This window comes from Gobius niger, assembly GCF_951799975.1.
Source record: "Gobius niger genome assembly, contig: SCAFFOLD_49, whole genome shotgun sequence".
Classification (NCBI taxonomy): Eukaryota; Metazoa; Chordata; class Actinopteri; order Gobiiformes; family Gobiidae; genus Gobius; species Gobius niger.
In genome coordinates, this window is record NW_027639063.1 from 133,322 (window position 1) to 155,533 (window position 22,212).

Sequence of the window (22,212 nt, forward strand, 5' to 3'; positions counted from 1 at the left end):
CCTTCGGCTTCAGCGCGACGCCTGGTGGTGGACCCTCGCACATCCACAGGGAGCTGGCTGGGACCACCCTGCCCCGAGGTGGGTACAGTTGTACTAGCAACATTTTAGACTTTTTAAAAAAAAAATATATATATATTTTTTTTTTTTTTTTTTTTTTTACATTTTTGTTCAGCATGTTTGACCTCTGACCCTTCTCTTGTTGTCAGAGCCAGCTCTTGTGGTTCTCATGGCACCCTGCAACGGACTGTCGACGTGCCGGACGTTGGACCAGGCTGCGAGGGAGTTCGGCCAGCTCCTGGCCTACGTCTGTGGACGCTGGCCCAAGGTGTGTACTTCACTTCTATGAGGTCTGAAAGTACTTCATTATTGTATTTAACATGTCTTAATTGTAATTTTGTGTTTGTAGGTGTGTGTCGTGGATTTTCCACCTCGGCTTAGCGCTGGGGTGGAGATTCAGACCCTCCTTCGGCAGGCGTACCACCGCATCGCTGTCAGCATGGGTATGTATAAAAAATGCAACTGTCATCACTATTTTCCTTAGAGTGGCGCATACTTTAACATGTTCTTTTTGTTGCTAACATCTGTTTTAGGGATCCGCTACTTCCGTGTAGCACACAAGTTTCCCCGGAGCGAAGGGCATCTGTGGGCCAGGGATGGTGTAAGTACAGTCTCTCTCTTTAAAGTTGACCATTTTAATGACTGTTGTTTTATTTAACGTGGGTGAATGATGTGTTTCAGACTCACCTGAGCGACGACTTTGGCATGCCCATCCTCGTCCAGCTGCTGTGGCAGGCGTGCTACATGCAGCTGGAGCTGGATGACGCTGCCGCTGTTGCGCCGGTGTCTCCTCCCCCGCCCCGACCGGTCACCAGGAGGGTTTCCCCAAGAGTGGAGGTGCCCGAGCCGCCGCCCGTGCCACCTCCACCCCCTCCTGAGTGGACCGAGGTTCGACGGGGCAGCAAGGTGAGAAACTGTTCCTGTTTTGTTAAAGCATTGTTAACTGAAGTTGCATTTTACTGACTGCTTTGTGTTTATCTCTGTCACTCAGCCTGGGGTCTCCCCCGTGAGCCCCAAGGGACTGCTGCAGGCGCAGGAGGTTAGTGTTCTACTCTATAAAGCTATGGTTAGATTGTGAGTGCTGTGACTAAACTGTCTGTTTCCTTTGTTTTGAGGTGGAGACCGTGTTCTCCTTTCCCCTGTCGCCTTGCCTGTTCAGCCCTGCCATGCTGGTGGAGATGGAGCGCTTCTCTCCATCTCACGGCGGCTGTGGCCAGGGCATCGGCTCCTTTCCTTCGGGAAAGAAGGTAAGTATCAGATCTTGTGTGAAATGTTGTTGTTTAATAATGATTTCTGAGCTGGTGAAATAACACGTCTTTTTTTTTTTAGACGTCTCGGACGAGGCGTCGCAAGCGTGCTGCCCCAAAGAGACACCGGCCCACGCGGCAGGTAGGTGTTTTTAAGGCTGTGCTCTTTATACATTCTAAAGAAATTAATGCATATTTGTTATTTTGTTTATTGTAGGCGCGGGCAGCACAAGAGGTTGTGGCGGTGAGACCCGGCTCATCTGCCAGCTCCGTGTCTACTATGGAGGAGGACCAGGTCAGTGTCGTTTAAAGTGGCTGAATAAGTTTATACATTGTAACTTCTTTGATTATTAACAAATGTTGTCCTCTAGGTGGCGGCAGCTGTCGTGGAGGTGACACCAGGAACGTCACCTACCAGCGTGGTCATCCTGGACGGTTTCCTGGAGGAGGAGGTGTGTGTACTTTTTATTAATTGACGTTCTATGATCTGTCATGAAGTAGTATCTAACACGTTATTCTTTTTGCAGCTGGAGTTCGTGGATGTGGGGGTGATTCCAGGAGCATCACTCACCAGTTCCCCCGACGCCCCAGTGGTCTTCGTGGACCAGGTGAGATGATGATTTTTATGTATCATTTTTAAAAGCAGCTACACTGAACAGAGTGAGATCCGCTTTAGTTTGAGAGATGTCTAATGGTTATGTGTTTTCTTTGTGACTTGTAGATGAAGAGGACCAGCCCCCTTTCAGCCAGTCAGCCTTCTCCACGCCGTAGCATTCCACCAGCTGTCCACGGGGAGAGCGCTTCTGACGCCAGGGACCAAGATAAGTCTTGCATTTGTTGTGCACAGTCTGACATAGATGTTAGTGATAGTGAAAGCCTTATCACGTTTGGTAGTAGCGATGTAGAGATGGAGGTTGATAGTCCTGTAGCTTGTGCTGATATAGTTATGGAGGATAGCGTTCCTGTTGGTATTCCGAGTTGCGTTAGGGGTAGTTTTCATCAGGCTGATGACAGGTTCCCGTATGGAGGGGCTCAGTGTGCAGCCATAGCTCTGGTGGCATTAGCTAGGCACACTGTGTCCAGTGTGTTTACATGGCAGCAAAAGGATTTAGACAAGACTTTAGTGATTGGTGATGCTGTTTACACAGAGCTTAGGGATAACGACCTGACTCATGGGCACGAGCTCTTACTAGCTTCTGACTTGCCCAAAGAGTCAGTTATTGATGGTCAACCGTTTGAGTTTGAGTTCAGTCAGCCGGTCGCTGGGGCTGCAAATGTACTAGAGAGTGAGCTTATTGTTTCCGGTACCTGTGTGACCTTAGATGGTGGTTTAAGAGAGATGTTGGCACACTATGATGCATGTCTACTGACGATGTGTGGCAGCACTTGTGCAGTCATTAAAGACAGCGGTAGGTACGCGGTGGTGGACTCACACAGTCGTAGTGCGACTGGGATGGTTGACCCTGATGGTAAAAGCGTTTTACTGTACTTTAGCAGCCTGGATGATTTATATGCTCATTTTTGCGCGTTAGCTGAGTGTTATGAAGTTGAATATAAGTTGTTTGAGATTACAGGTGTTGTTGTTGTGGTTGTTGGTTTGAAGTGTGAAGCGTCTGAGGTCATTTTGCCTCAGACGCCTGACACTTCTGACCAAAGGCCAAAGCGTAAAAGGTCAGTTAAAGCTAAGTCGTCTGTTCCCAAACGCACACTCACAAGTAAGAGGGTGAAACGTGAACGTGAATGTGATGATTTGGATGTTGTGTGTGCTGATATAGTTATGGAGGATAGTGTTCCAGTTGATAGTCCTGTTGTAGTGTTTTCTGATATAGTTATGGAGGATAGCGTTCCCGTTGATATTCCGAGTTGTGTTAGGGGTAGTTTTCATCAGGCTGATGGCAGGTTCCCGTATGGAGGGGTGCAGTGTGCAGCCATAGCTCTGGTGGCATTAGCTAGGCACACTGTGTCCAGTGTGTTTACATGGGAGCAAAAGGATTTAGACAGGACTTTAGAGATTGGTGATGCTATTTACACAGAGCTTGGGGGTAACGACCTGACTAATGGGAATGATAACTTACTAGCGTCTGACTTGCCCAAAGAGTCAGTTATTGATGGTCAACCGTTTGCGTTTGAGTTCAGTCGGCCGGTCGCTGGGGCTGCAAATGTAGTGGAGCATGAGTTTATTGTTTCTGGTTCTTGGGTCACCTTAGATGGTGGTTTAGGAGAGATGTTGGCACACTATGATGCATGTCTACTGACGATGTGTGGCAACACTTGTGCAGTCATTAAAGACGGCGGTAGATACGCGGTGGTGGACCCACACAGTCGTAGTGCGACTGGGATGGTTGACCCTGATGGTAAAAGTGTTGTAGTTTACTTTAGCAGCCTGGATGAAGTGTATGCTCATTTTTGCGCGTTAGCTGAGTGTTATGGACTTGAATATAAGTTGTTTGAGATCACGGGCGTTGTTGTCGTGGTGGTTAGTCTGAAGTGTGAAGCGTCTGAGGTCATTTCCCCTCCGAAGCTTGACACTTCTGACCAAAAACCAAAGCATAAACGGTCAGTTAAAGCAAAGTCGTCTGTTCCAAAACACATACACACACCAAAAAAGACAAAACATGATCGGGAATGTGATGTTGATTGGGATGTTGTTTGTACCGGTGCCACAGATGATGCTCTTGATTTTATTCCTCTTCAGGACAACGTTTGTAGGGCACTGTGTCAGAACCTTAACATTGACTATGAGAGACTCGCTGTAGCAGAACCAGAAACAACAGATCCTTTGAGATCGTTAAAGTTAGATGTGCCTTGTACAAATGATAAAATCGTTGCCGACGGTAACTGTTTCTTTCGCTCGATCTCGCAGGCTGTTAGTGGCACGCAGAAATATCATAGGAAACTTAGACTTGCGGTCGTTAAACATCTTAAAAGTAATGCATCAAAATACAATAGTCTTTTGCGCGATGGCTGCTCTTCTGTGGCCCAGTATATTAACGATAGTAATATGCATAGAGTTAACACGTGGGCCACTGAGATAGAGATCCAAGCAACAGCAGATCTTTTATGTGTAGATATATATACGTTTTTGAGTGGACGTTGGCTTAAATATGGTTGTACTACCAGGCCTTTGTCAACCAGCGGCATCTACCTCGAAAATATTAACAATATTCATTATGAAAATGTAACTTGCGTTAAAAACCCTGTGACCCATAGTTGTTACGGAAGCTGCCAAATTAATAGTTCTATTCTTATGGGTTACAACACTAGGTCTAGACAGGTAGATGCCCAATCAGTGGTTAGTCCAAACACTGAAACGAATGTACAACACACTAAATCATCCAAGTACATTCAAAACAAAAAGCATAAACATTTAAAAAACAAATATGCCACAAGTAAAGATAGATTGCGTGAGACATTGAGAAGTAGATATAGGGAAAATGCAGATTATAGACAGGGGAAAAAGGCTGCAGACAAACTTAAATATAGAGACGATGTAGATTATAGACAGGGAAAGAAGGCCGCAAATAGAGCTGCAGTGAACCTTAAATATAGAGAAAATTTAGATTATAGACAGGGAAAGAAGGCTGCAAATAGAGCTGCAGTCAACCTTAGATATAGAGACGATGTTGATTATAGACAGGGAAAGAAGGCCGCAGACAAACTTAAATATAGAGAAAATTTAGATTATAGACAGGTAAAGAAGGCTGCAGTCAATCTTAAATATAGAGACAATATAGATTATAGAGAACAAAAAAAGGCTGAGAGCAGTGCTGCTGTCAATCTTAAATATAGAGAGAATGTATTTTATAAAGAAGAAAAGAAGGCTGCAGTCAATCTTAAATATAGAGACAATGTAGATTATAGAGAGAAAAGGAAAGTGGCAATCAAGGCAGCAAATAAACATAAATATTGTGATAATACAAAGTATAGACAAAAGAAAATGGCAGCTAGCATTAAAAAGTATGAAGATAACTTAAAGCACAAATACGATGTCAGGGCCGCCAGTAAACAGAAGTACAAAGATAGTCCCAAACATAGGCAGAAAGTAAAGACCTACAGCAAAGTTAAATACCACAAAGATGATCAATATAAAGCTCAAACTCGTGTTGCTTACAGAAATCGTAAAAGGCAAATTAAGCAACAATTGGCAGATAATTTTGATTTAGTTAAGGAACGCTTTTGGCGTGAAGTTGAACACGGTCCTGAACACATTTGTTGCGTGTGCTTTAAATTATTATTTATCAACCAAGTCTTACCTTGTAGAAAGGATGATTTTATGGCTGATCCTAAATGTGCTGCTGTTGCTGAGGCCTGTATCTCAGATGCCTATTTACATACGTGCAGTAAGAGTTGTCCGTCACCGTGTCCGCTGTCTGATTGTAGAGGGAGTTTGTGGATCTGCTACACTTGTAACTCTAAACTCAAAAAGGGTCAAATGCCGGCTGAATGCTCAATAAACAATTTACAGTTAGATGATATTCCTCCTGAACTCGCGTGTTTGAACACAGTCGAACAGCATTTAGTGGCGCTCAATATAGTGTTTATGCAGATGTACGCTCTGCCAAAGGGGGGTCAAGGGGGGACTCACGGTCCGGCCACCTGTGTGCCGTCCAATATTATTGACACCACTAAGCTGTTGCCGCGTCGTAGCATGGACGGATGGTTGTTACCTGTGAAATTAAAGCGTAAACTTACTTACAAAGGCCATTATGAATATCAATACGTCGACACGGGTCGGATAAAGAGCGCGATAGCATTTCTTAAAGCAAACAACCAGCATTACTTGGACATAGAGTTTGATGAAGAGTGGGTTAATGAGTTCATGAGGCAGGAAGAGGAAGCTATGGATACGGGGACGATACCGATGGAACAGGGACAGGCAACGCAGGGGCAGATGGGGGCGGCGCAGGGTCAGGAAGCACAGGGACAGGCGGTGCAGGGACAGACGGGGGCTGCACAGGGACACGCGGCGCAGCGACAGATGGGGGCTGCACAGGGACAGGAGGCGCAGGGACAAGAGGAGCAGGGACAGGCGGCACAGGGGCAGATGGGGGCTGCACAGGGTCAGGAAGCACAGGGACAGGCGGTGCAGGGACAGGCGGGGGCTGCACAGGGACAGGATGCGCAGGGACAGGATGCGCAGGGACAGGCGGCGCTGGGGCAGATGGGGGCTGCACAGGGAAATGAGGCGAAGGGGCGTGCAGCGAAGGGGCGTGCAGCGAAGGGGCGTGCAGCGAAGGGGCGTGCAGCGAAGGGGCGTGCAGCGAAGGGACAGGAGGGGCAGGGACAGGGGGGAGAGGGACAGGAAGCACAGAGACAGGCAGCACAGGGACAGGGAGGAGAGGGACAGGCAGCACAGGGAGAGGATGAAGATTTAGATGATGAGCATCTCCATGACCGTCAGCGTCATTGTATGTTTCAGGACACCTTCTTTATGCCTGCAGATATGGCTCAGGAGGCTCTTGACCACTACTTCCAGGGTGTACTGAATTTGGCTCCGGCGGAGGGGAACAGTCCAGTTAGTTTGCTCACCGATAAGGAAAATGAGGCTAAATGCTTCCCAAAAGAGTTCCCCTTTGGGCGTAATACGTTTCACACCCGTAGGCCTGTACGTATTACTTTGTGCCGGTATTTTATTAACAGACTATTGCACGCGGACGGTCGTTTCGCGCGTAATCTTAAATTTCTATTCATGGCTCTGTACATGTTGGAAGTAGAGCAGGTTGTATCGAAGGTCTCCATAGCTTTACGAAAGGGACATGCGTGTCAGGGTTCGGGTAATGCTGCTGCAGATGAAGAATCTTTGGAAAATTTATTACAGTTTGATAGCGGTTATCGTTTTTTAAAGCCTATTAGAGGCACGCCCCCATACTGGCAAGCCACACTCAAAGACTTAATCGCGATGGTGCGCCAGCTGGGTATTCCAACATGGTTCTGTTCATTTAGTTCGGCAGATATGCGTTGGCCAGAAGTCCTCGAGGCCCTGTTAAAAATAGAAGGTAGTACCAGGAGTGTAGAGGACTTAAATTGGGCAGACAGATGTGATCTTTTGCGTCGCCACCCCACAACTGTCGCCCGTATGTTTGATCAGCGGTGGCATAGATTTCAAAATACCGTCCTGAAGTCCCCGGCTCACCCGATAGGCGAAATTATAGATTCCTTTTATCGTGTAGAGTTTCAGCAGCGCGGAAGCCCTCACGTACATTGTTTATATTGGGTTAGAGATGCTCCCAAGCTCGGAGTTAATACAGACGAGGAGGTAATTGACTTTATTGATAAGTACATTAGTTGTGAATTACCCTCTGATCCAAAATTATTGGAAAAAGTTACTTCAGTGCAGCAGCATTCAAAGCGTCACTCAAAAACCTGTAAAAAGGGAAAAAAGAAGTGTCGCTTTAATTTCCCACGTCCTCCGTCCATGCGCACATTTATTAAAAAAGTAGACCCGGAGAGCGAACCGATTATGCCTAAAGAGGAAGCTGTGGCGTTTATGACTGCACTTAAAGATGCTATTGTAGATGAGAATGTTCCCATTGATAGTGTGCAGTCATTGTTTGCAGCTGCCGGTTTAACACAGGACTCGTTTGAAATGGTGTACCAGGCTTTAGGCGGTCACACTCATGTAGTTTTAAAGCGGGGGATTAAGGAAGTCTGGATTAATAATTATAATGCGAAATTGTTGGATGCTTGGGATGCGAATATGGATATTCAGTTTGTTGTAGATGCGTGGGCGTGTATAGTTTATATAATTTCATATATTTCTAAGGCAGAGAGGGAGATGGGTTTGCTCTTGGGCGCTGCCCAAAAAGAAGCTTCCAAAGATAATGTTAGTGCAAAAGAGGCATTGAAAAAGTTAGGACGCGTTTATTTGCATAATCGTGATGTCTCTGCGCAGGAAGCTGTTTATCGCGTTACAAACATGCACCTTAAGGAATTCTCACGTAAAGTAGAATTCATTCCGACGGGAAACAACATTGTTAGATTGAGCAGACCTATCAGTCAGTTAGATGGTGATTCGGCTTCGGACGATATTTGGATGACTAACATTATAGATCGCTTTAAGAGTAGGCCAAACGATAGTACTTTTAATGATATGTGCATTGCTTCTTTTGTATCTGAATACCGTGTACTTAGTCAAACAGATACATGTCAAAAGGCTATTCCTTTACTAAATTCTTTAGGTGCTGTCGCTAAACGGCAGAACACCAAGCCTGCAATTGTTAGGTATGCACGGTTTTCAGAGACAAAAGATTCAGAGTTATTCCATCTAAGCATCCTTCAATTATTTTTACCGTATCGCGATGAGGCCGACCTTAAGCCGGCTCCATACGAAACATATCAGGACTTTTATGAAAATGGGGAAGTGCGCTATAGTGACGGGTCGGTGCATTCGGTGAAGGCGATAGTTGACGCGAATAGGTGTCGTTTTGAAGTGGAGGCTGAGGATCTGGATGAGATCCAAGAGGCAATGAACTCTGAAGAGCTTTTGGAAGAGGCATGGGCCGATCTCTGCCCAGAGCTGGAAGTTGAAAGGTTGGAGTCGAAGGAGGAGTTTAGGGAGATGTTGCAGGAGGTCCTCTCTGAGCATGAGCAAGAGCCCATCCCTGACTTAGCTGTAAGGAACGAGGACATTTGTCATTTGGAGAGGACAAATGTTATGAGTCGTCCAGAGGGTCTTGCACTTTTGCGAAGCCTAAATGAGCAACAGCTGTCCATATTTTACAAAATACGGCAATGGTGCTTAGACAAGGTTGCCGGTAACAACCCTGAGCCATTGCACGTATTTATATCAGGTGGAGCTGGCACCGGGAAGAGTCACCTGATTAGGGCTATTCAGTACGAAGCGTCGCGGTTATTGGCTCCTATTTGTCATAGTCCCGATAACATTAGCGTTTTATTAACGGCTCCGACCGGGATAGCAGCGTATAACTTAGAGGCGGCGACAATCCATACGACGTTTTCTATCCCTGCGAATCCTCCAGCAAAGTATGGTAAGCTCGGAGAGGAAAAGCTAAGTACACTGCGCGCTAGATACATCGATGTTGAAATTGTTGTAATCGACGAAATATCGATGGTTGACAAAAGGGTTTTTGAGTGGATTGACGGTCGTTTGGGTCAAATTAAACAGACGGATGAGGAGATTAAATTTGGAAACGTTTGCGTTATTGCAGTTGGGGATTTTTATCAGTTAGCTCCTGTTGGGGGGGAGGTTCTGTATAAAGAAAATGTAGGCGTCGATTTTTTCAACGATTTGTTTAAAGTAGCGGAATTAAAAACTGTTGTTAGACAACAGGATAGTACTTTCGCGGACCTCTTAAACCGGCTAAGAGTGCGTACGAGAGGGACACCCATGCTCCAAAGCGACATAGATACATTGAAGCGTCGTGAAACAGGCGAAGAGCCCGACGTATTGCATATTTTCGCGAGGAGGGTTCATGTTGGGGAATATAACTTAAGAAAGCTTAGTAGCGTTTGTTCAGAGGTGATGACCATAGAGGCGCGTGATTTTGGGATTGATAAGGGCTCCGGTAAAATTAAGGAACTCCATGGTCATCTGTGTTTCCATAAGTCCAAAAAAATGAAACCTAGTTTGGCGGAGGCACTGCATATCGGCGTCAATGCACGTGTTATGCTTTGTAAAAACATAGATCTTTCTGACGGTCTAGTAAATGGGGTATGTGGCATTGTAACCTATATAGTCGAAGATCCCCAGAACAAGAGGTTTCCTTTAGCTGTTTACGTGAAATTCGATGACGATAGAGTAGGTGCGAAGACAAGGAAACAGACCCGTACCCCTGCAGACCTGACTGGTTCTACCCGCATAGGACCAGCTGAAGAACAGGTGAATAAACGCACCGAGAGGCGTAGACAGTTTCCGCTTAAACTCGCGTGGGCCTGTACAGTACACAAAGTACAAGGGGTAACTGTAGATGAAGCTGTGGTGTCCCTGAAGAAAATATTTACCGCGGGTCAGGCGTATGTGGCCTTAAGTCGCGTCCGGAGTTTAGAGGGTCTTGTAATTCAAGACTTTTCGGAAAAGGCCATTTACTGCAAGGACAACATTAGAGCCGCGTTAGAGAACCTGCCTCCCTTCGTGGCCGACAGTTTGCCCTGGCACAGACAAGAGGCACATGTTTTGACAGTATTTTTTATGAATGTACAGGGATTAGCCCGACATGTGTCTGACTTAGCTTCACGCACACAGCTTTTGCAGCCTAACTGTATCGCTGTGGTAGAGACATGGTTATCTGTAGACTCATCTTTTGATGGTTGTCAAATTGAAGGTTATACCTTCCATAGTCGTCCCCGTAGTATCTCGTACCAGCGCAGTAACCACACAGCGTTGGTTAGTTTACGTGGCCAACAGTACGGTGGAGTTGGCATGTACTGTGAGGAAAACCTTAACTATGAAATCACAGTACGAGATTTCGATTTGGAGTGTTTAGTTAATTATTTTGCAGAGCATCAAATCATCATGGCAGTAATTTACCGGCCACCGTCTTATCCCATGTCTCTATTCAAATATAACTTTGACAGGTTTTTGAATTGGCTGAGCTCACATTGTGCCACTGTGGCTGTGATGGGAGATTTTAATGATGACGTATTGAAATCTACAAGTCTCTGCAATTTTATGGTAGAAAGAGGATATGTTCAATGCGTTACATCTCCCACAACTGAGAGAGGGACATTAATTGATCATTTCTATCTAAAGTCAAGTGATTACGACATTGACTGTTCAGTCGTGCCAACATACTTTAGCGACCATGAAGGGATCGTCTGTTCTTTTAGGGGAAGTGCGTTGAAATGCCGCGTTTAGATTAGATCTACTTTATAGTTAAAATGGACAGCTGTTGTTTATTGTGTCGGCTCATCACATTGCTCCTAACATATGACTTGTCTTGTGTCTCTTACAACTTTGTCTTCCCATGCCTTTTCATCATGCTCTAAGCAGTCCATTCCTCTCTCTTGATTATTGAGCATTCAGGCTTTGTCAAAATTGTATAGAACATTTTTATAATTGGCAGTAATCATGTATTTTGACTTTTGTGTGTGTTTGTCTTTGGAAACACTTCGATTGTTGTATATATTTATGTGTTTGTTCGTTTTGATGATAGCTTTAGATGTTGGATCATGGAAATTCAGTGATGGAGTATTTAGAGATATTTATTTGCAGAGGTTTTCTCTTTGCTGACAGGTTTTTTGTGAATCATGCATTACAATATTGGTCTTCCTCCTCTCGTCCTCTTTATTAGGTGAAGCTGTGCTCAGTCTTGTAGTTTTCTTAAGTCATTTTGTCAGACTGGGAAAACTTATCTGTGACCATGCAGTTAACGTTTTCCATTTTGTCTGACAAAAGTACATTAGAAGACTACAAGCCTTTACACAGTGACATCATGTGAAGGGGGAGGTTTCTGAGGAAAACCAAACTTGTAAAGCAGGTGAACAAACAAACCTGTCTGTGAAGAGACTGCTTAGCTTTGGATCATGTGTTTGCAGATTTAGGCGTTGTAGTTTTAGGGCTTTCGGTTGTAATTGTTGTTACTGTTTTAGTTTTGGCTTTATTGTGTGTTGTACCTTACAGTGATGCGTGCACACATACTGTAAGGTTTGTTGTCTCTGGTCTTGAACCATTCTGACTGGTTCAAAGGGTCCCTTGAATAATTTAATTATGTAATGTATATATAAATGCCAAATAATAATGTATGTATTGTATTTATATTGTATATTATGTATTTTTATGTACTGTTATGTATTTTATAATGTATTATTGATGTAAATCATGTATTCGATTGTAATGACACTAATAATGTTAATAAATTTTCCTCTCCTTGAACCACCACCTTATCGTGGTGGAGAGGTTTGAGTGCCTGAAGGATCCTAGGAGCTATGTTGTGAGGGGCTTTATGCCTCTGTAGGGACTCCCAGGGCAAACAGGTTCTAGGTGACAGGCCAGACCAAGAGTGGTTCAGATAATATTAAATTAAACTACAATGACGTTTTCACTGATTTATCCTCATTTTTTGTTGTTGTGTATGATGTAAATAGGTTTGAATGTATTCACAAGCTTTTTTAAAAGTATTCATGTTGTAATAATGTGACAGAAATTGAAAATGTTTTGTTTGTATTTTAAGCAACAGTTGCTATTGTTTGAAACGTGTATAAATGATTTGTCAATGTCAATTTAAAGAAGTATTCAACTCAATAAATGTTTTGTTACACTTGTTATTGATTTTGCTTACATTCAAGGCTTTGTCATAACATTTCTACACCAGAAAAATGACAAATTACAAAGGCAGCAGATGAAAGAATTCACAGACATATAGAGCAGATTAGGTGTTTCAGATACATGACACATGTTTATCTTAAATGGTCAAATACTGTCAGGTCTTTATAATGTTTCCTGCCATTTTAGCTGCAACTTCTGAACACAAAGAAAGCAAAAGACGTCATAATTGATTTTGGGAGAGAACGAGAAAACACCTCACAGTGGTCTGTGGACTGATGGGGTGGAATGGAGAGGGTCTCAGACTTCAGGATTTTGGGTTTGCAGATCAGTGAGGACCTGACATGGAGTGTAAACACCTGCATTATTAAAGTCCCTATACCTGATATTTTTATTTCAAATCATCGGCACTTTACACAACTTGCAGGGTCACTTTTCAGGATCACTTTCACCTATCATTTTACCATAGAAAGCATACTGCTTACATACATACTACTGCACAGCATGGTACGCGAGCTGCTGCTGAGAAGGACCTGCAGTGCGTGATAAGGACAGCAGACAGGATCTTGGGCTCCTCTCTGCCAAACCTGGATGACATCTACGCCCCTCGACTGCTCACACGTGCAGCCAACATAGTGCAGGATCCCACTCACCCAGGAAACTGCCTCTTCACCACTCTCTCCTCAGGCAGACTCCAAACTCCCAGGGCACACACAGGCAGGCTGCAGAACAGGTTTACCCACGATCAGTGGAAACATGGGCCAAAGTGCAATAATAGTTGTGTTTGTAATCCTTTTTCAACTGAATATGAACTTTTAAAATAAACTCATGTTTGATTATTTCTTATGGTATTGGGATGAACGGGGTAGAGACTGAGTGCACTTTAGTGAGCTCCATCAGTGTTTTGGTCTATGGTTCCATTGTATAAAGATCTGTCTTCTTTTCTACTTCAAAAAAAAAAAATTGCATCATTAGGTTGTGTTCTCATGATGTCACAAAAACAGCCTACAATTTAAAATCAGGTTAGCACAGTTAGGAATTTTATTGTGGTAACCATGATTACTATTATGGCTGGACCTATCCATATGAAACAAAACTTGTCCCAAGGTCCAGCGTATTCTCAGCACATGAACTAACGTCACATGACTTTCTCATGAAGGCATCCAAAAGTGCTGATATTTTCCATTTGTCATGATTTTTGGCTAAAATCTGTTACAATGTTCAGGATTTTCTGTCAACATGTATGAAATTACGTCAATGTGTTTTCCCATAAATGTTCAAAGAAGATTATTGTAAAAAAAAGAAAAAAAAAAGAAAAGCTCAACGTGACTGAGTGGCACTTTCTAGCAACAACAATATGTTTTGTCACTGTTTGAGATGATGAGATTACGTATGAATGGGGGACAGTGCATTTTACCTTTCTCAGGTAAAATTTTAGCCTCTCCATGTGAGAAACAGCTCCAACCCACAGAGGGCGCTAGCATGCCCAAAATCTTTTTCATTTCACAAGGGAATTTGTACCTCCATGTCCGCTGTCCAAACGCACCTAACAGAGAACTTTCTTGATCGGGATGCCATCAACTATTTTTGTACCGAATTTCATCCATTTCCAAGAAACTAATTTTTTTGCCCATAATGCATTTTTTCTTCTGCACCTGGAGGGGGCGCTATCGCACCCAATGTCATTTTTTCATATTTGTTGTGTCCAGCGGTGAAAGGTCAATAAAATGTATATTTCCGATTTTTAATCGAAGTTTGTTGTGCAAATGGGAGCAATTTTTAGTTTACAATGAATTCCAAAATTCTTTGTAAAGATTGCGGCTCTGCCGCAAACAAACCGTAAAACATAGGCAAAAAATTTGGATAACTTTTGAAGCCCCACATCTGGAGATGAGCTGGAACGATTTTGAGCTCATTTGGTGAAACGCCCTAGGAGGAGTTCGTTAAAATGCTGACTCAGCATTTTCCAGACATCCTGTCAAAATGCAGACTTACGGTTTATCAGGGGGCGGGCCTCTCCATGTCAATAATGGTTCCAAACTCCAGAGGGCGCTAGCGCGCCCATAATATTTTTTATTTCACAAGCAGCATTGGACAGCCCTTACGGGCCTTACTTCAATTACTACTATCCACACGCTGCTGACAGAGGGCGCTAACGCGCCGTGATGGTGTTTAATGTGAGATTCATGTGTCCATCCCATTGGAATAATATGCGGGGTCCCGGTCGTTCCCATGGCAAAACCGTACAAATTACGGTATGGGTACCATTGGCTTTCTTGATCGGGATACCATCAACTATATTTGTACCGAATTTCATCCATTTCCGAGAAACTAATTTTTTTCCCATAATGCATTTTTTCTTCTGCACCTGGAGGGGGCGCTATCGCGCCCAAATTTACTTTTTCACATTTGTTGTGTCCAGGGTGAAAGGTCAATAAAATGTATATTTCCGATTTTTAATGGGAGTTTGTTTGCGCAAATGGGAGCCATTTTTAGTTTTTGATGAATCGCAAAATCCTTCGTAAAGATTGCGGCTTCGCCGCAAACAAACCGTAAAACATAACAAAAAAATTTTGATAACTTTTGATGCCCCACATCTGGAGATGAGCTGGAGCGATTCTGAGCTCATTTGGTGAAACGCCCTAGGAGGAGTTCGTTAAAATGCGACGTCAGCGAAAACCATGACTCAGCATTCTCCAGGCTTCCGGTCAAAATGGCGGACTTCCGGTTTGTCAAGGGGCGTGGCCACAATAATATTTTTTGTTTGTCGTCACATGACGAATATCTGTACCGAATCTCGTCGCTCTACGACAAAGTTGACGTTGGCCCCGGTTGGTCCCGCCTCCATAGACGCAATGTATTTTGATTCACCATGGCAACACCGTACAAAATACGATATGGGTCTCATTGGCTTTTTGGATCGGGATGCCATCAACTATTTTTGTACCGAATTTCATCCATTTCCGACAAACTAATTTTTTTCCCATAATGCATTTTTTCTTCTGCACCTGGAGGGGGCGCTATCGCGCCCAATGTTACTAATTCGCATTTGCTGCGTCCAGGGGGGAAAGGTCAATAAAATGTATATTTCCGATTTTTAATTGGAGTTTGTTTGTGCGAATGGGAGCGATTTTTAGTTTTTGATGAATCGCAAAATACTTCGGAAAGATTGCGGCTTCGCCGCAAACAAACCGTAAAACATAGACAAAAAATTTGGATAACTTTTGATGCCCCACATCTTGAGATGAACTGGAGCGATTTTGAGCTCATTTGGTGAAACGCCCTAGGAGGAGTTCGTTAAAATGCGAAGTCAGCGAAAACGCTGACTCAGCATTCTCCGGTCTTCCTTTCAAAATGGCGGACTTCCGGTTTGTCAGGGGGCGTGGCCACAATAATATTTTTTTTTTTTCGTCACATGACGAATATCTGTACCGAATTTCGTCGCTCTACCACAAAGTTTACTTCGGCCCCTCCCCCATTGGCGCAATGTATTTTGATTTTTGTAGGTGGCGCTGTCGCGCCATTTTTTTTTTCCCCAATATGAAACACACATTTTAATTAATTTTTCACCGAACCTGAATTTTGGGCAAAGTTTGGTGAGTTTTCGACAATGTTCAGGGGGTCAAATTCCTGCTCAAAGAGCAGAAGAAGAAAGAAAGAAGAAGAAAGAAGAAAGAATTAAAGCCGCAAGCGGCATCGAACGGCCCTCGCGGGCCGTGCCTCCTTTAGCGCCTCTGTAACACCACTACATTTTATTGCCCTGATGTACCATTAATCCGTCAGTAAACACAGACGAAAAGTTGCATTTTAGCCTGTCCTTGTGAATAATGGCACCCACCTGAAGAGGGCGCTGGCGCGCCCACTATATTTTATTGCCCTTGAGTGCCATTAATCTTTGTCAGTAAACATGAAAACGGCATTTTTTGCCTCCATGTGAATAATGGCTCCAACATGCAGAGGGCGCTAGCGCGCCCATAATCTATTTAATTTCACAAGCAGCATCGGGCTCTATTTCACTGACCACCGTCTGTGCCTCGATTGTTGCATCTCCATTGCCCTACCCTACCGAGGGCGCTAACGCGCCAACTACATTTTATTGCCCTGATGTGCCATTAATCTTTGTCAAAACTAAATATTTAGCCTGTCCATGCGAATAATGGCTCCAACCTGTAGTGGGCGCTAGCGCGCCCCAAACATTTTTTGTTTCACAAGCAGCGTTGTACGGCCGTACTTCAATGACCACTGGCCACAAGCTCCTTATAGAGGGCGCTAACGCGCTGTAATGTTGTATAATGTGAGATCTATGTGTCTGTCCCGTCAGAAAAACATGGTGGGCCTCAGTCGTCTCCATGGCAACACCGTACAAAACACCGTGTGGTTCCTATTAGCTTATTTTATCAGGATGCCATCAACTATTATTCTGCCAAATTACATACATTTCCTACAAACTAATTGTTTGACTACCAATGCATTTTTTCTTCTCAAACTAGAGGGGGCGCTATCGCGCCCACTGTCATTGGTTTACATTTGTTGTGTCCAGGGGTGAAGGGTCAATATACTGTTTATCTTTTTTTCATGGGAGTATTTTCACTTTTGTAGGTGGCGCTGTCGCGCCTTTTTTATTTCCCACAAATGGAACACATGTTTCAAAAAAATAAAAATCATTTTAACATTGAGTAAAACTTTGTGACTACACATACAGAAGGCGCCAGCGTGCCTGGCATTTCTGACTTTACTTACATTAAGTGTGATTAAATCATGTGAGCGATCAGGCAAACACAGGATCTCATTATGCATCTCCACCTGTCATCAATGAACCACTATTCCACAGATTTAGCTTCTGTGTTGATTTATGTGAGTAACCCCCCCCCCCCCCCCCCAAAAAAAAAACGACTTAAATGTTCAATAAATGTCATGCTATTGTTGCAAATGCAAATATGCATTCTCTGGCCACTTTCTGTCCTTTCTTTAAGAGCAAATATTTTCCATCAGTATAATACATGTCTTATTTAATTATTGTAAATCACGTCATCACAGGAGTAAAAGTATATCTGTATAATATCTGTATATAAAGTACAAAGAACTCCCAGTTTAGAAACTACATCTCTCAAACTCCAGTCTGAGTGATTAACCATTGAGCCCAAGAGAAACAGAAATCTACTAAGAATTGTGATAAAATAACTCTCCCCTGATCACACAGCTCTTGTGCAGATATAAGTATCTCAGAAACAAATAATCTCTCCTGTCCTGGTTTATATTTGTAGTCCTTAAACTCACTAAACTAATCATGTCCAAACGGAGGCTGTTTCTGTGTCTGTTTCTGCTCCGCACAGAGCACGTCTCCTCAGCCCCTCCCATCCCTGTGTATTTTCTGCCCAGTAACAGCGCCCCTCCCCTCCCCCACGAGCCCCACCCTCCCCTCCCTCCGCTCTGATTGGTGGAGAGACTGCGCATCTGTGACTCACTGGAGTCTATAAATAGAAGGGGGAGAGGACAGAACGTTCCAGACTTCTGGTGAAGTCACTAGTGAGTGAACCAGCTTTGTCTTCTCAAACATTGGCTTGCCTTTGCGATCATCGGATCATTGGATTACTGTTTTTTGGTTGTTAGTCTTTTGTAGTCTTTTGTGAGTTTTATCGTCTTTTGTGTGGACTTTTTTTTTTGGATTGAGGACATCTTCTTCGGCTGGAGAAAGGACCGTCTGATCGTCTTTGACTTCAGCAAAGAGCCACTTTCCCAGGAGAAGGTAAGAAAAAACAATGTTTTACTCTCTTTATTGCTGTTTATTTCAAATGTTGGGGTAAAGTGCTAGCTTTTTTGTGATTAAGTTTAGTTTTGTTTGTTAGCCTTTTGTTCTCAGATGCTAATGTTGCTAGCAGGTGGTGTTTGAAGACCTCGTGCATTAAGGCTGGCTTTTGTGTGATTTAATTTACTTCTGCTGGATGCTTATTGTTGGCTAAATGTCTGTCACGCTGTTGTAGGTTGACAGAGTTCATTAATGTTGGCTTTAGTTTGATTTTCGTTTAGTTGTGGATGGAGGCCTCGTGTTTTCTTCATATGCTAATGCAGCTAGCAGGCTTTTTTTCTATGTCACTGTGCCCTGTGCAACGTGTTCAGTGATCACATAATAGAGCTAAAATAATGGCATAAAGATGCTAAATGTGCTATCACGCTGTTGTAGGTCGACCACATTCATTAATATTGGCTTTAGGTTGATTTTCGTTTAGTTGTGGATGAAGGCCTCATGTTTTCTTCATATGCTAATGCGGCTAGTAGGCTTTTTTCACTGTGCCTTTGAAGTTGCGTCTCATGCTCCGGCGGCCATTACGTCTCTTCCATGTGCTATTATCTGCATAACACGGGCGGCCATTTTGTGTCTCATGTGTAACAGGGCTCTGTTTTATTGATCCATGGTAACTTTACTGTCGTGTTCTGACCTGGCTCATGGTCCAGTCTCAGTGTGGTACTGGTTCAGACCTAATGTTCCTCCTCGTGAGAGGTGTCTGTGTGATGGAGAGCCGCCATTTTGATTCTGGGACTGCGTTTGCATTAGACCTGCTGGTTCATCTTTTTTTATTCGTCATGTTGTAAATATGTTTTGGAACAGTTTTATAGTGTCACTTAACACCAATGTTTCTTAAACAAAATAGCATGTTTTTTTAAAAACTGATTTTATGGAGATTAAGTTGGCTTTTCTATCCTTTTCAAATCACTATCTTATTGAAGTTGAATTGTTTTGTTAGTGAGGAACACTCTTATTTCTTGTTTGCATTAGGTGAAATGGTCCAGTTATTAACAGTTAGATCCTCTGTGGTGATGTGTTTTTTTGTGTTTCTCTGCTGTGAGAGCGTGTGTGATGAGGCTGTTTTATTGTGTGATGTGAAGGTAATGTAATGTAATTGTGTAATGTTCTGACTAAGGTTATGGTTCAGACCTGCTGTGAGGGGGAGGATGCTGCTCCTCTGTTTGTTATTGCAGCCAATGCTGTCGACCTGTTGGTTCATGACTTGTCGTCTTTCATGATGTGGAACATTCAGATTTATTGCACATGTTCTCTATGAAGATTTCTGCTTTAGTTCTGATGTTCTAGGTTAAGATTGAGTTGCTGTTTTGTGTTTTAAGTTGCATCGTGTATTTCTGATTAGTCCGCTTTTTGCAATTGCTTATCTGATCTGTTTGTGAATGTTTGAAATTGGCAATAGTTTTCAGTTGCTCATATAATCTGGAATGTTCCCACTGTGTGGCTTTAAAGTGATGGTCTGTACATTTCAGGCTAGTTTCTCGTTCTGTTAATGTCCTTGTGTTTTACTTAAAGCTTCATTGTGTAACTTTTAGGAGTGTTTTAAAGACCACTGTGATGGAAAGTAAAGGTGCCATGTTGACCACTCATATACAACCGCTGGGTCACTACAAGGTCAAATACACACATTTGATCTGTTTTTACTCTGACACCTCACAAGTAAATCATCATTTAAAACTGTTGTGAAGAAGTCTTTGTTCTTGGTTTTGCCTGTTTGCATTGGGTGAAATTTGGAGCACAGTTAGCCTCTGTGTGGTGGTGTTTTTTGCTGACTCTCTGCTGTGGTAGCGTGTGTGATGTACAGGTGTTTATATTATAATATCTGAAGTGCAGTGCTGTGGGCAGCCATTTCGTCTTTGTAAAAGGTTCATACTGTCTTGTTAGGTTAAGTCTATTCCAGTTTTGTTCTTTTAGTAATACAGAAGGTTTAGTTTACCTGCTTCACTAGTTTCAATCACTTCCTGTGATCTTCCTCTGGAAGGAGGGAGATGAAGAAGATCACAGGAGCGATCGAAACTAGTGAAGGAGGTAAACTAAACCTTCTGTGTTACTAAAGGAACAAAACTGTAATAGGCAGCCATTTTGTGTCTTGCAGTACAGTTGCTCAGGCGGTTTTATTGCAATGTGAATATACATGGGTAACACTTTATTTTACATTACCCTTGATTACTTTGTACCTGCCACATTTAGTACAATGTAATGTTCTATGTAACCATAACACATGGTTACAGAGCAGATTACACTGTACTAAATGTGGCAGGTACAATGTATCAGTGGTAGTGTAAAATAAAGTGTTACCTATAAATGTACTGTTATAGTGATTCATGTCAACATTACTGTAGTGTTCTGGTACTGGTTCAGACCTGATGTAGGGTTTGTACTTGTGAGAGGAGGGACGATGTTCTGTGTGTTTAAGGACAGCCGCCATTTTGTGTCAGATATGATACTGCTAATGTGTTTGCATTAGACTTGTTGGCTCGATTGTGACACTTCACAAATAAATCATCATTTAAAACTATTTGTTCTAGTAGCTTAACTGTTTGTGGGGAACAAGTCTTTGTTGGTGTAGCCTGTAGTGTTGTGTGAAAATGTCCAGTTTTGACACAGTTGGCATCTATTTGTTTGCTTTTTTTCTGGTTCTCTGTTGTGAGATTGCATGTGATGAACAGGAGTACATATTCTCTGAAGCGCAGTGCTCTGGGTGGTCATTGTGTGTATTGCAGGTCATTCTGTTTTATTGTGTGAAGTGAGGATAAATGCTGTGACAGCGTGTGTGATGATATAAATGTAATGTTCTGACTAAGGTTAGGTTTCACACGTGTTCATGTTTGAACACGTCTGTGCTGAGCTGTGTTTGCATTAGATGTTTTAGTTCATGATTTAAACATCTTAAATGTTGTGCAGCTGCTGTTTTACCAAGTCATGTGACTATTCATGCAGTGATGATGACAGTCTTGTTGAAGACTTGGTTTAGTTCTGTGTTTTGGGGATCATTTTAATATGGCAGGTCTTCTATTCACAATAAAGTCTGACCCTGGCTCATGGTCCAGTCTCAGTGTGGTACTGGTTCAGACCTAATGTTCCTCCTCGTGAGGGGTGTCTGTGTGATGGAGAGCCGCCATTTTGATTCTGGGACTGTGTTTGCATTAGACCTGCTGGTTCATCTTTTTTATTCGTCATGTTGTAAATATGTTTTGGAACAGTTTTATAGTGTCACTTAACACCTAATGTTTCTTAAACAAAATAGCATGTTTTTTTAAAAACTGATTTTATGGAGATTAAGTTGGCTTTTCTATCCTTTTCAAATCACTATCTTATTGAAGTTGTTTTGTTAGTGAGGAACACTCTTATTTCTTGTTTGCATTAGGTGAAATGGTCCAGTTATTAACAGTTAGATCCTCTGTGGTGATGTGTTTTTTTGTGTTTCTCTGCTGTGAGAGCGTGTGTGATGAGGCTGTTTTATTGTGTGATGTGAAGATAATGTAATGTAATTGTGTAATGTTCTGACTAAGGTTATGGTTCAGACCTGCTGTGAGGGGGAGGATGCTGCTCCTCTGTTTGTTATTGCAGCCAATGCTGTCGACCTGTTGGTTCATGACTTGTCGTCTTTCATGATGTGGAACATTCAGATTTATTGCACATGTTCTCTATGAAGATTTCTGCTTTAGTTCTGATGTTCTAGGTTAAGATTGAGTTGGTGTTTTGTGTTTTAAGTTGCATCGTGTATTTCTGATTAGTCCGCTTTTTGCAATTGCTTATCTGATCTGTTTGTGAATGTTTGAAATTGGCAATAGTTTTCAGTTGCTCATATAATCTGGAATGTTCCCACTGTGTGGCTTTAAAGTGATGGTCTGTACATTTCAGGCTAGTTTCTCGTTCTGTTAATG

General features: G+C 42.9%; 1 protein-coding gene across 1 annotated transcript in view; it reads left to right on the forward strand.

The window, feature by feature from the left end:
* Window positions 1–226: 226 nt before the first annotated feature.
* Window positions 227–22,212, forward strand: part of LOC306982954 (uncharacterized protein) — a gene marked incomplete at both ends in the record, with an annotated part of 69,078 nt that continues 47,092 nt past the window's right edge. Inside the window, 2 exons of the mRNA XM_079583398.1 lie at window positions 227–329; window positions 1,387–1,446. Coding sequence (XP_079439524.1) covers window positions 227–329; window positions 1,387–1,446 — 163 coding nt within the window. The remainder of the gene's footprint in view (window positions 330–1,386; window positions 1,447–22,212) is intronic.